Here is a 13,788-nt window from a genome sequence, read left to right on the forward strand (position 1 = left end):
TCTTAAGCCATGTGACATCATAGCTGTAGTGGGTTGGTTCTGCTCTGTCCAGTACTGAGTGCTCAGTGCCTGGACTCATGGGTAGTATGTAACAAGTGGTCAATAAATGCATCTAGTTAACTACAAACACATACACACACAAATACACACACATCCACACATATACATGCACGCACACATACCACATCCACACATCTACACACACACACACATGCACACACACATCCACACATCTACACACACACATATACACCTACACCCCTTTGGCTCATCTCACACACTGTCATGGCATCTGCTGTGGTTTATTGTCATTGATCAGACATTGGACAGATATTCCCATTACATATACAGACAGAAGTCAAGCCTGAGTTCGTCTTCCCCTTCTGAATCTCTTGTCCCACAGAGGACACTGGTAGAGGATAAGGCAGATGAAGCAGGCCGTGAGGAAGGCTGTTTGTGATGGGACAGGGTGGAAGTGTGGGCGGGCAAGGGTCAGAAGCCTGGCGTCTGATCCCAGCTTGGACACTCCCCCTTTGGGGCCTTGGACAGCATCCTGCCCTCTCTGGTCAAGGCCTGCAGCAAAGGAGCACATCCCCTGACTCCGGAGCCTTCTGGGGAGATGCTGCTGTGCTCACAGGAGGACACCATTCCAGTTCTTGTCTACCTGAGGATGGAGGGAAGGCAGAGAACATCAGGTCTACATTTATCTCAGCACTAAGGCAGGAGGATGGCAATGACCAGGCCACCTAGGACTACACAGCAGAAGGCCACATTAAGACAAACCAAAACAAAGAAAACTAGCTAACCTGTTATTGTGGCACAGGAACTTCGGTCTGTAACAGAAAACACACAATCATGTCATGAGCCCGCATTGGTACTTGGAAGGGTATGCAAATGAGCCTGGGGGTAGGCACCTGAAGCCCCTCAGAAGAAAGGACAGCATATCCCCGTGTTGTGAAGATGGCAGTTAGGACTTTTGGGGATGGGGGAGATTAGCCCGTTGAAAGTATACATAGCCCTACCTGAGTTCCCCTCATTCAGTAACAGATCTGCCAAAATGGGAGAGAGAGCCAAGCCACCTTTCTGCTGTGTGACAGTCCTAAAGGTCACAGCAGCCACAGGTGGCTTGCTCCTGGGTCCCTTCTTTCCTTCCTGACCTTCTGAGGTTTGTGTCCCACATCCCTGCACCCATTCTAGGCTCAATCCTGAGGCAATGCATGACATCATCTGTTCCCTAGCATCAGAAAAACCCTGCCCCAGGAGAGGAAAGGTTCAACTGCAGGTCCCTCTGTGTCATGTTGTGACTGTGACACAGCCCTGCTGAGTCCCATGGGTGACATGACAATGAGATAGGAAAGATGAGCCGCTTCATGGACCTGAGCACTTATTTCAGAGTCCATGGGAATCCCAGCCCCTCATCTCCTTAGCTGACAGTTCTTGAGTCAGTGGCTTCAGCTCTCTCATCCTACTGGCCTCTTGTGTGTGTGTGCATGTATGTGTCTTTGTTTCTGTGTACTAGTGTATTTGCATGCACATATATATACATATATGTTTGTGAATGTATACATGTTTGTGTGTGTGTGCAATCAACCAAGAATACCATACTCCTCAAGTGCTGTCTCCTTGACGTTTGGGTTGCATTGCATTGGAACTCATCAAGGAGACTATGCTCCCTTGCTGGCCAGTGCAGGGACCTCATTGTCCACACATCGGAATGGCAAGTGCACATCTCCTTGTCTGACTCATTTACATGGTTCTGATGATGATATTAGGCTCCTTATCCTTGCTTACGTGACTAGTATGTTATTGACTGAGCCTCCTCATATCATCAGAGAGAGTCGGATTGGATTCTATTAAGCACAATACAGCTGAATACAGCAGCGATAGATGTCCATGTGCAAGAGTCCCTGTGCTAAGAGTCAGACTTCTTTGGGTATATACCCAGGGGTGGCACAGCTAGGTCATGGAATTTCTGTTTTTAGTTTTTACAGCAGCTGCATAGGTTTACATCCCCACTGGCCATGACTAGGATTCTCTTCCTCACCTCCTTGCTGGCATTTGGTATCATCTGTTAGCTTTTGTTATCATCCGTTTTCTTGTTCATGATCATTCTAGCTCCAGTGAGATGAACTCTCAAAGAAGCTGAAAACCTTTTAGACCTTGAAATTTTATGTATGGCATGTTTCACCTGCATGTGTGTATATGTACCACTTGTGTGAAGTGCCCATGGAGGACAGAAGAGGGCACCGATTTCATTCTCAGTATGGTTGTCATTGGTTGCCAAGTGTGTATCAGCTGTGTGAGTCTTCTGATGGAGTCTAGGGTCTCATATATAGATCCATTCATCTACAGTAAGGATTCTTTGACCTCTTTTCCTAGCTGTGTCCCTTTTATTTCCATCTCTTACTACTCTTGCCATGGCATCGAGCCCTCCATGGAGTAGGAGTGGAGAGTATGGACACCTGGTCTTGTTCCTGATCTCAGGAGAAAAGATTTCATGAAGTTTTCCACTTACTATGAGTTGGCTCTAAGTTGGTCATAGAGAGCCTTTATTATGTTGGTAGGTGGTCTCTCCATTTTTAGTTTTAATTATGAAGGGATATTGTATTTTTTTCCAAAGCCTTTTCTGCCTCTCTTGAGGTGGTAATGTGATTTCTGTCTTGGAGTTCATTTGTGATGTATTTCTTGATTTGCATGTATGGAACCTTCCGTGTGTCTCAACTTATAGAGCCCTAGTGAGGATCCAGTGAGCTACTGTATGATAAAGACCACAAGACAAGCATGTGGGTGGATCCTGTGAGCTACTGTATGATAAAGAACACCCGACAGAGACTGAACACAAAGCAAACACTCAGAGCAGAAGCTGCTATTTCTTAGGATGCTGAGCAACAGGAACTCTGCAGGGGTGATTTGACAATCCCTGAGACCAAGAATGACTGTAAAGCAAGCAGTGTGGCAGGACAACCTACAAGCTTGGGCACCTTTGGAAAGACAGCATTTTTTTTGTTTGAATATTCTCCCAATAGATGAATTGACCAAAGTTATGGTCAAGGAGACAGAATGGTGACAAATTCTCACCGGCACATCCCAGGAGCGCACTCGGGAAGTATCCCAATTTTTAATGCATGGGTATTGCAGCCAGACTGTAGCTTCTCCTGCCAGCCGCCACCAGCCTTCTGGATTCGAACCAACCACATTCCTTGTTGGGTCAGCTGGGTCCAGGATCACAGGCCTGCAAAGCAACATTCAGAGAGGGAACTGACCGGCTGGCCAGTGCCCAAGGTACCACTGCCCACGAACAGAGGAGAAGCTCAACAGAGCAGCACTGTCCAAAGTTTGTCCTGAGTCCCTGTCACACAGCACAGAGAGAGTTCAACCTGAGAGGGTCAGAGTACGAGAGGTGAGGGCTGAACACAACACAGGGTCAAGACATGTCACCACCCAGATGGTACATGCACTGTATTGTTCACAGCCTCCCAGTCCTTATGGCTTCAGTTACTGTGTGGCCTGAGATCCCACAGACCATTGCAGCTGGCTGGAATTCAGTAGGGTTAATACCTGGGCTTTGAACTGCCTTTTATGATATTATCTTTGTTTGAAGTGTTTGAATCTTATCTGAGTTCTGCCAGAAGGGTTCAAAGCCTCTGCAAAAATTGCTTGTGAAAAAAATTAAAACATTGGAATACCAGAACTGGTCTCCAGAATTGCTCTGACATTTATTTCCGTCACGGAGCTTCAGAGAAGAGGGTTTGGCATGCAGGCATTAACTTGCCAAGATGCAACTTGTACAATAAAAAGGCCTTTTTGCTAACCAAAACTGGCTTCTGTATGGCTGCAAGCCAAAATTCATCCTAAAGAGACCTTTTCTTCCACAAAACAGAACACCTACATCACTGCAGGAACACCTCAGTTCCCACTCCATATACCCCCTCCCTCTGCTGTTTGGGTGTAGACAAGGTCAGAGTCTTGGTCTCCTCATCTGCAGACAGGAAAGCCCACCTCTGCCTCCCAGGGCAGGGCAGGTCTTCATGTCAATCATGTGACAAGAGGACAGTGTCCAACACAGTGACAGGACAGGAAACGCTCCACTGACACGGAGCTCCCGCCTCCCCATTTCCACAGTGCTATACCATGGTCCTCCCTGGTGGGGAGGTTGAGTCAAGAGGGGGCAGGCTACCTGACTCTTGTGAGCCGACTCAGCAGGTAGTTTGAGATCTCCTGGTCTTGAAAGTCATAATAAACTGTCCAATGGATTTGAAGCTGCTTGTATTTTGTGACCAGTTCCAAGACTGTCCGGAAGCCCCGGGCTGTGTCGAACTCAGTGACTCCACTCCCACGTTCCCAGGCGTAGACTGTGAGCAGCTCCAGGGCATACTGTGGGGGCAGCGGCTCACCCAGCTTCTCCTTACACTGTGAAGAGAATGGCAATGAGAAGAACAGGGCTGTCAGCTGCTGTGTGGGGACCTGTTCATGTAGATTTAGTCTACAGACGCTCCCATGCTATAGCCAAGGGCTGAGTGGTTGAGATGGAGACCGTGTGGTCCACAGAGACAGCATTTCCCAGCAGGCATAGGAGGAATCATGACACAGTGATTGACAGCCAGGAAATGAGGGTCAGAGCAGGGTAGTAATGATGCTCACTACTTATGGTTTTATCACAGGCTCTGAAATAACAGGGGAGGAGATAGGGAGAGGGCCCAGTCCATAAAGTGCCCCCCAGTCAAGTCAGGGAGTTCAGATCCCAGCACACACAGGCTGATAAGAGCAGTGACTCATAATCCCAGCTTTAGGCAGAGGAGATGGGGTTCCCAGGGCTCTACGACTGTTTCGAACTGTTGATTTAGCACTCTGAAGGCTCAATTGTGAGGCCCTGCGCGGATTTACAAAATTTACTCACTCCCTGAACTCCACATGTAAGTGCACACACATATAAACACAGACACATGCGCTCCCTAGAACAGGTATATAGACAGAAACACCACAGAAACATTTAAAAAGGTCCAGAAAAAAATGAGATTGCCCGTTTAAAGAGCTAATAGCTTGAAATGGCAGGAAAATAGAAACCAGAGAATGTGACAGGCTTAGCCTCAGAAAGAAGCAAAAATCTAGACACAAATGATGTAGCAACCAGGAAGCAGTGAACCAGACATGGCTGAAGAGAGAGTAGGCTACCTGGAAAGTGGACTAGAAGACACCTACCAGAACAAGCGTGGAAAGTCCTCCTTCCTCCGGCTCCCCTTCCGCCTCCCTTCTCCCTCCTACAGCAGCACCTTCCCTTGCTGTCTTCTGTTACCTTCTCTTCTCTCAAATCCTCCCCTTCTGCCTCTCTTTCCCCTCTTTTCCTTCTCATCTTCTATTTTCTCACCCCTTGTGTTTCTTTTTTTTCTTTTTGTGAATCTGACATAAGGTAGAGTCATCTTGAGAAGATGGACTCACAAATGAGAAAATGCTTCTATCAATCTGCCCTGTGGGGCATTTTATTGATCAGTGATTAATGAGATAGGGACAGCCCACTGTGACTGGTGCCATGCCTGGGCAGGTGACCCTGGAGTGTACATAAATGCCAGCTGCGTGAGTCATGGAGAGCAAGCCAGTGAGCAGAATTCCTCCATGGTCTCTGCTTCAGTTACTGCCCTGACTTCCTCAGTGATGGACGGTGTCTGGGATGTGCAACCTAATAAGACCTTTCCTTCCCAAGAGACTTTTGGTCATGCGATAAAATATTGTGTCAATAGAAAGCAAACTAGACTATCCCTGCTTTTCTCTGGCCCAGTTTCCACTCATGTATAAACAGGAACCACAGTGGCTGGACCAGACGCCATACCAGTTGGTACCAGTGCTTGACCAGGCGGATGAGATTCTTGAGCTTGGGTGGACGATCCTTCAGGAAGTTTCTCTGGAGCTCGGTGAAGCAGGTGGAGAACTCGCCTTCCTTCCCCAGGGAGGTACACTCACTGATGAGCCTTCTGTAGATTTGGGGGTCAGGCTTGTTGTACACGTTGACATCACCTGTAAAGGAAGCTTCACTTAGTTAACACCACAGCCCTTTTCTGAGGTTCTTTGGTTTCTCTGGGGTGACAAGCTCACAGGCTGTGGGATTCTGTGAACGGGGCAGAGATTAACCACTGCAAGCATGACTCCTCATACATGCATGTGCCTCAGCACACCTCAGGACTGCAGACCCCATGTGGCCCTAAAAATCCCACAACTGTTCCTAATATAGTGCCTTCCTCACAGGCCTGGAGACAGCGGTGGGAGGAAACAGTACACTGAGGTCACACACAAGAGGGCTGCACGGTCATCTAATAATGGCCAACCACATTCTGTGTGCCCAGTATTATCTGCATGGGGCTTGTCGTGTGTGTGCACCCCTGCTCGTGCCAGATTTACTGTGGAGCAGTCTGCTGCATTTTATATCGTGCATCTCAGGCTTACAGAGTCTCATGAGAAATTTTACATGTCTGAGTAGAGGTAGTAGAGGACACCGGGTGTCTTCCTTTATAATTTGTCACCTGCTCCCTATTTTCTCTGTGAGCAAGGAGCTGGGCTGGCATCCAGAAAGCCACAGAGATTCTCCTGTCTCTGCCCCCATAGTGCTAGGGATACAGGTCCATGACTAACACCTCCTAAGTTAGGTGGATGTTGGGGATTTGAACTCAGGTCCTCGTGCTTGTTCAAAATCGCCCTTATCCACTATGCTATCTCCCCAGTCACTGTGTGCTTACACTGCATGATTTTCTGTAGTGCCTAACTTAATACCACATGACTTTATTTGTCTAGGTTCTGAGAAGAGCAACATGTGTGTGTGTGTGTCCTATGAAGTTGTAGATGGGCAGCAGGCTATGGAATAGCTGTATGTATGCAATTGTGTGTGGGTGCATAGCACATTTGAGTGGATTTGGCAGGCAGCGGGCTGTGTCTCAGGTGTGTGCACAGGTGTGGCTGTGGCTGTGGCTGCAGTAGGCCATACCATCAGGCTTTGATGCTGACATAGGACAAAGTCACCTGCTGATGGAGTTGGGGACATGCCCCGTCACTCACTGACTCATGGGCTTATTTTCAACTTGAGGGTCCAGCAGAGTAGAGCTCATTGACTATGTCATCTTGGGTAGGGTTGTGGCAGGGTCCTCTCTTAGGTTGCCACCCACACTGCCATTTCCAAGGGAGTCCTTCTGTGGTGGCCCAACTTCCTTACTAGGAAGCTGCCTGAGGTTGGGGAAGTCTATGACCAAGACAGGTTTCTAGGGCAACCGCATTATAGTTAATTTCTGGATCATTCCCTATGGGTTCCCTCCCCTTGCAGCTTCTCACACCATGCGGCTGCTCTTTCTCCCAGACTGGCCTCTCATGCCCTGATGCCTAAGACTTTTATTGTTTCCTTGGCTCTCCTAAGCAGAGGGCAGTGACCTTGTCTTTAAGTTAACAGCAGCAGTTCACACACTGGCCACCAAGGGGTGCTGTGTTCCCCAAATATAAAGCCTCAAGTATTCTCTATACCCCCAAGCCCCAGTGTGCTTTTAGGGGTGTCCCTGGTTGTCTTTGGGTAGAGCTGGGCAATTATTGATTTTGGAGACACACTGTGTGTCAGGCCCGGTGTAAGATCTTAATATAGAGGGTCATTTCATGCATAAAATAACATGTCTGTGCATGTCGGAGGCTGGGGTGGCAATGGCTGGGTTTCCAGGGTTCTGGAGGCAGATAGCACTCCTCTGACAAGTTCTGCATCCTGCACTAACCCTCCCACAGACACCCAGGCCTCTGCCCATGTCTGAGGTTTCCTTTGGGAAAAGATACATCAGTTGTTAAATTTCAGTGATTTCTCTGCTGCCTCATGTTTAGAAAGACAAAATCCACAGTCAGCCACAAATATCGCTGGTACACTGAGGGGACATCTAAGGTGCCTTCATTGCCTCAGTGAGCCAGCTTGCTACTTAATGTCCTTCTCTGATGGATCCTCATTCCCCACTCCCAAAATTCTAAATCCCTCCTCCCCAGCTCACCTCTAAAGTGATCCTCTGTTTGGGTGAATTTCTCAAATGATAAATACTTTCAGTTCAGTAATAGAGGTATGGGTAAGAGAGATTGTCACTAATGTGATTGGCTCACAATCATGAGGACCCATGTTGGAAGCCCAGGATTCATGGAAATACCAGGAGTGGTGGCACAGGATTGTAATCGCAGAGCTGGGGAGGTGAAGACAAGAGGGTTCCCAGGGCTCTGTCCAGTCAGTCAAGATTAATGTGTAATTCCAGGTCAGAGAGAGACCAGAACTCAGAAAAGATGGATGGCTGCTGAGGTGTGTTAGCCATGGTTCATGATTGCATTCTCCCCACAATAAATCCGCATATGACGAGAGGAGGGGGGAGAGATGAGAGAGAGAGAGAGAGAGAGAGAGAGAGAGAGAGAGAGAGAGAGAGAGAGAATATAAAGGATGAAGGCATTCATAAGGGTGAGCTGAGGCTCTGACTGGCTTACCCAGCATATCATAGGCCAGCAGAACATCAAACTCCACCTCCTGCTGGAGCTCGGAGGAACTCAACTTCAAGATTATCCCAGGGGAGTTGTTCCTCCATGATCTGAGGACCTCAAATTTCACTGGGAACTTTTGCTCGCCCTGTAACTGGCACAACTGTTTCTCAATCTCCTTTAGGAATTCTCCTCGTTGCTTTAACTGATCCTCAATACTGGTGAGATTGTTAAGGAACACCACGAGGTTGGCATCTGACCTGCCCGTGAGCATTTTCCCTTTGCCCGAGGAGCCACCCTGAAAGACAACAATGAGAAAGACTAGGAACTGGGAGTCCAGATGCTGAACAGCCTAAGGGTCCATCAGCTAGCGTGATGATGGAGAGGGAAAGCCAGGCTTGCGCTGAGGAGTAAAATCAGGATCTATGTAGGAAAATAGATGGTTCTGGATCTCCACATGTTGCGGGAGATAAGCCAGACCCAGGATGACAGACGCCATTGTCTATCTCTGGAGTCTAGAGTTAAATATGGCTGTGTGTGTGTGTGTGTGTGTGTGTGTATGTGTGTGTGCGTGTGTGCATGTGTGTGTGTGTGCATGTGTGCATGAGAGAGAGAGAAAGAGAGAGAGAGAGAGAGAGAGAGAGAGAGAGAGAGAGAGAGAGAGAGAGAGAATGAGAAAGATGGAAGGGTCTAAAGGAGATAAGGAGCAAGGGATGGCAATGGCGGTAGGAAGGGTAGCACATTTTCTCTAAGGTGTAACCTAGATCTAGCTGCACTCATGTGACATGAAATCAGAAGGGGACTCTCTGAGAATGTTCTGATGGGGGGGGGGCAAATAACAGGATGGTAGTGGGTGGGAGGACAGTATATCCATATATAATTAATATATACATATGAAAGTATTGTCAGGAACTCCATTGTTAGCATTGTTAGTTGGAGGGAATATGTTTATATGACATCACATACATATAACAAATTGGCTTTATCTAATCTAGAACAACATAAAAGTCATAGAACCACAGGAAAAAGAGTAAAAATGAATCCACACCTATAAAACAACAATAAAATAAAGAAGAAAAAGAACTCATACTACAGAGAGCCTCTCTAAATAAAATGCTGAGAACAATCACAACACATGTGAGCACCGGCCAAATGTCATTACAAATGTCACTTCTGGGGACCCATAGCCAAACATCAAGGGGAGATTGGGGAATCCTGTGGAAGGAAGAAGGAAGGATTATAACAAGGGGAGGGGTCAAGGACACTGCCAGAAAACCTACAGCATCAGCTAACCAGGATTCATAGGGGCTCACAGAGATTGAGCTGAAAACCAGGGAGGCTGCATGGGACCAACCTAGGCCTCTGCTTATATGACGCAGTTGTGTAGCTTGGTCTCTTTATGGCACTCCTAACAGTGGGAGCAGGGGCAGTCTCTGACTCTTTTGCGGCTTTTGGGACCCTGTTCCCCCTACTAGGTTGCCTCATCCAGCCTTATGTGAGGGGAAGGATATGCCACAGCTAGCTAATAGCCATGGGAGGCCTTTCCTCTTCTGTAGAGAAACAGTGGAGGACTGGACTTGGAGGACAGAGGGGAGGTAGGAAAGGAGGGAGAGAAAACCATAGTCAGGATGATGATATGATGATATGATGATGATGATAATGATAATAATAATGATGAAAAACATCATATCTGGGGACAGAAAGGTGGCTCAGTAGTTAAAAGACCCTGTTGGTCTTACAAATGTCCTGCGTTTAGCGCCCAGCACCCACGTAGGCCAGTTCACAACCACCTACAGCTAAAAGGGATATGACACCCGCTCTTCAGCTCTGAGGGCACCGCACTAACACACACACAGCACTCATCCACAAGAATTTAAAAGTAAAAATGAGAAATAAACCACCAGCAACATAATTTCTGCGGCTTTAACAGTGACTGAGACTTAGGTACTGTCATGCAGTTCGGTTTGACAGACTCTGACCCAAGCCCAGTGAGGACCCATCAATCCAGTTACCCACACATGGGGTCCTGTTCTGTCCTGTGCCATCACAGGAGGTGTGCAGAGAACGCTGCACACACAGAAGGTCGGGAACCAACCAAAGGCCACACAGCATTGCGAAGGTTGGTTCCTCTGATCCACCACTCTCAAGAAAACTACTTCTCCAAGCTTGGCCTCAGTTTCCCTGACTCTGAAATGGATGTGGCCTAGGGGTGGGGGGTGGAACACAAACTGTAGCTGAGGCTCTTTTCTAACACAGATGTGGGACCTGGGGGCAGAAACCACTACACAGCTATGATCAGAAGTGAGGAGACGGAATCAGGGCTGCAGTCTGGCTCCCAAGGGTCCTCTCCTCCCATCTGGGTCAGTTCAGGCTGAGGGGGGGCTTACCTTCACCACCTTGGAAACCCTCACAGAGTAGTCCGTGTCTCGGAAGCATCTCTCCATCAGGAAGGCACACATTGTGTTGATGACAGTTCTGACATCATTACGGAAGCTGGTGTTGGGTTGGAGGTAGTAATCTATGAACCCGTCCAGCCCTGAGGCCTGGGTGCTGCTGAGTCCCTGCCCCATCCTCAGGCCCTTAAGCTTTCCTTCTCTCTGTAGCCTGAAGCTCCTGTGTCTTCCAGGCGGGCTGAACCCAGGCACAGGGCTTTTCAGTTTCGATTTCTTGGAATGGGTGAGGTTGCCAGTGTTTCCAAGTCTGTGATTCCGAGGATCCTATGGGCACATGGCCAGAATGATTCATTGTGAGCAATGCCCTGGGGAACTGTGAGAAAGGCTCCAGGAAAAGAGGCCTCAAATGCACTTTGTTCTGTTGGATGTGGCTTTGAGCCTCAGGTGACAAACATTTACATTTAATTCATAAGACATGTTTATTCATAACACTAAGTGCCTACATAAAAAAGATGGGAAAATCTCGCAATAGTGAGTTAACAGAACACCTGAAAGCTCTAGAACAAAAAGAAGCAGACTCACCCAGGAGGACTAGGTGAAGGAAATAATCAAATTGAGAGCTGAAATCAACAAAACAGAAACAAAGAAAACAATATGAAGAATCAACGAGACAAAGAGTTGGTTCTTTGAGAAAATAAACAAAATAAGAAAAAAAAAAACCTTTATCCACACTAACCAAAAGGCAGAAAGAGAATAACCAGATTAACAAAATCAAAAATGAAAAGACAGGTATAACAACAGACATGGAGAAAATCCAGAGACTCATCAGGACATATTTCAAAAACCTGTACACCACAAAATTGGAAAATTTACAGGAAATGGACAATTTTCTGGATAAATATCACTTACCAAAATCAAATCAAGGCCAAATAAACAAATTAAATAGATCTATAACTGCTAAGTAAATAGAAGTAGTCATTAAAAGTCTCACACCAAAAAAAAAAAAAAATCCCAGAAGGTTTAAGCTCAGAATTCTACAAAATTTTCAAAGAAGAACTAATACCAATTCTCCTCAATTTCACACAATTGAAACAGAAGGAACATTGCCAAGCTCTTTTTAAGAGGCTACAGTTACTCTGATACCAAAACTACACAAAGACACTACTAAGAAAGAGAATTACAGACTAGTCTTACTCATGAACATTGAAGCAAAAATACTCAATAAAATACTGGCAAACCGAATCCAAGAACACATCAGAAAAATCATCCACCATGAATATGTAGGCTTCATCCTAGAGATGCAGAGATGGTTCAACATACAAAAATCTGTCAATGTAATTCACCATATAAACAAACTGGAAGGAAAAACACACATGATAATCTCATTAGATGCTGAAAAAGCCTTTGACAAAATTGAACACCTCTTCATGATAAAAAGTCTTGGAGAAAGCAAGGATACAAGAAACATACCTAAACAGAATAAAGGCAATAAACAACAAGCTGTAGTTGGAGGCAGCGCATTCTTTTTCTGGTTGCCCAGATGCCAATATAACCACACAGAAACTGTATTTTTACAACACTGCTTCGCCTATTAGCTCATGCTTCTTATTGGCTAGTTCTTATATCTTAAATTAACCAATTTGTATTATTCTGTGTATTGCCATGTGGTTGTGGCCTACCGGTAAGTTTCCATCCGTCTGGCATCTGTCTCCTGCAGAAGCTACATGGCTTCTCACTGACTCTGCCTACTCTCTCCTCCTCTATCTTTTGGAACACTTGCCTTGACCTACTCTGCATTGCAATAGGCCCAAAGTAGCTTCTTTATTAACCAATGGTATTCTCAGCATACAAAGGGGAATCCCACATCAGCAAGCCAGCAGTCAATATCAAACTAAATGGAGAGAAACTCAAAGCAATCCCGCTGAAATCAGGAACAAGGCAGGTTTTCCACTCTCCATATCTATTCAATATAGTACTTGAAGTTCTAGCTAGAACAATAAGACAAGAAAAGGAGATCTAGGGGATACAAACCGGAAAGGAAAAAGTCGAACTCTCACTATTTGCTGAGTGATTTGATAAGTGACCCCAGAAAATCTACCAGGGAACTCTTACAACTCATAAACACCTTCAGTAATGCAGGAGGATACAAGATTAACTTTAAAAAAAATCAATAGCCCTCCTGTACACAGATGATAAATGGGCTAAGAAAAAAATCAGAGAAACATCACCCTTTACAATAGTCACAATAGCATAAAATATCTTAAAGTAACTCTAACAAAACAAGTGGAAGACTTGTATGACATGAACTTTAAATCTTTGAAGAAAGAAATTGAAGAAGACACCAGAAAATGAAAGGCTCTCCCATGATCTTGGGTAGGTAGAATCAGGATAGTAAAAATGGCAATCTTACCAAAAGCAGTCTGCAGATTCAAAGCAATGCCCATCAAAATCCCAGCAAAATTCTTCACAGACCTTGAAAGAACAATACTTAACTTCATATGGGGAAAAAAAACAGGATAGCCAAAGCAATTCTGTCAGACCTTGCATGGACTTTGAACTATTTTTTTTAATCATTTACCAGAGACATGGGTAATATGAAGCAAAGCAAACCTGTTTGCCTTTTTTTAACAAGAGACCTAGAATCTTTAACTAAATGAACTAGCGTGGTGGCTGTAGGCTCAGAGGAAGGAGCTGGTTTGCTGTTGCTGCCCAGCTGACAAAGCTACAGTTAGCTTAGCTGTCAATGTAAGAGATCTGAGAAGGACTCACCAACATGACAGAGACTAATCCATAGTCCTTTACCCAGACAGTTATACCAGGCTCCTGTGGTCTCCATGACATTGAGGGCTGAAGGTGTAAGTCACAAACAATGCCACACCAGTTTGGAATTATGATTAATAGGGTGGTATTTATTTAAAGGGGAAAAAAC

General features: G+C 46.0%; 2 protein-coding genes across 4 annotated transcripts in view; both read right to left on the reverse strand.

The window, feature by feature from the left end:
- Positions 1 to 286: 286 nt before the first annotated feature.
- Positions 287 to 13,649, reverse strand: LOC142854940 (2'-5'-oligoadenylate synthase 1A-like). Its single transcript, XM_075981450.1, has 8 exons — positions 13,629 to 13,649; positions 10,854 to 11,183; positions 8,476 to 8,764; positions 5,825 to 6,009; positions 4,178 to 4,410; positions 3,079 to 3,232; positions 807 to 833; positions 287 to 664 (listed from the first exon to the last, which is right to left on the reverse strand). The coding sequence occupies exons 1-7, from the start codon at positions 13,632 to 13,634 to the stop codon at positions 810 to 812; spliced, it is 1,221 nt and encodes a 406-aa protein (XP_075837565.1). The 5' UTR covers positions 13,635 to 13,649; the 3' UTR covers positions 287 to 664; positions 807 to 809.
- The window catches only part of LOC142854846 (2'-5'-oligoadenylate synthase 2-like), a 34,707-nt gene continuing 31,989 nt past the window's right edge, over positions 11,071 to 13,788 (reverse strand). For all 3 annotated transcript variants that reach the window (XM_075981209.1, XM_075981198.1, XM_075981220.1), the window contains exon 12: positions 11,071 to 11,183. The gene's annotated coding sequence lies outside the window, so the exon portion shown is untranslated. The remainder of the gene's footprint in view (positions 11,184 to 13,788) is intronic.

Source organism: Microtus pennsylvanicus, chromosome 1 (genome assembly GCF_037038515.1).
Source record: "Microtus pennsylvanicus isolate mMicPen1 chromosome 1, mMicPen1.hap1, whole genome shotgun sequence".
Classification (NCBI taxonomy): Eukaryota; Metazoa; Chordata; class Mammalia; order Rodentia; family Cricetidae; genus Microtus; species Microtus pennsylvanicus.

What these genes read in the sequence shown, in the direction of transcription:
- LOC142854940 (XM_075981450.1), bottom strand. An exon ending in GGGTTTCCAAGGTGGTGAAG is followed by an intron (nt 8,765 to 10,853) that starts GTAAGCCCCCCC and finishes GTTGTCTTTCAG; the next exon opens with GGTGGCTCCTCGGGCAAAGG. An exon ending in TGCGCTCCTGGGATGTGCCG is followed by an intron (nt 834 to 3,078) that starts GTGAGAATTTGT and finishes TTTCTGTTACAG; the next exon opens with ACCGAAGTTCCTGTGCCACA.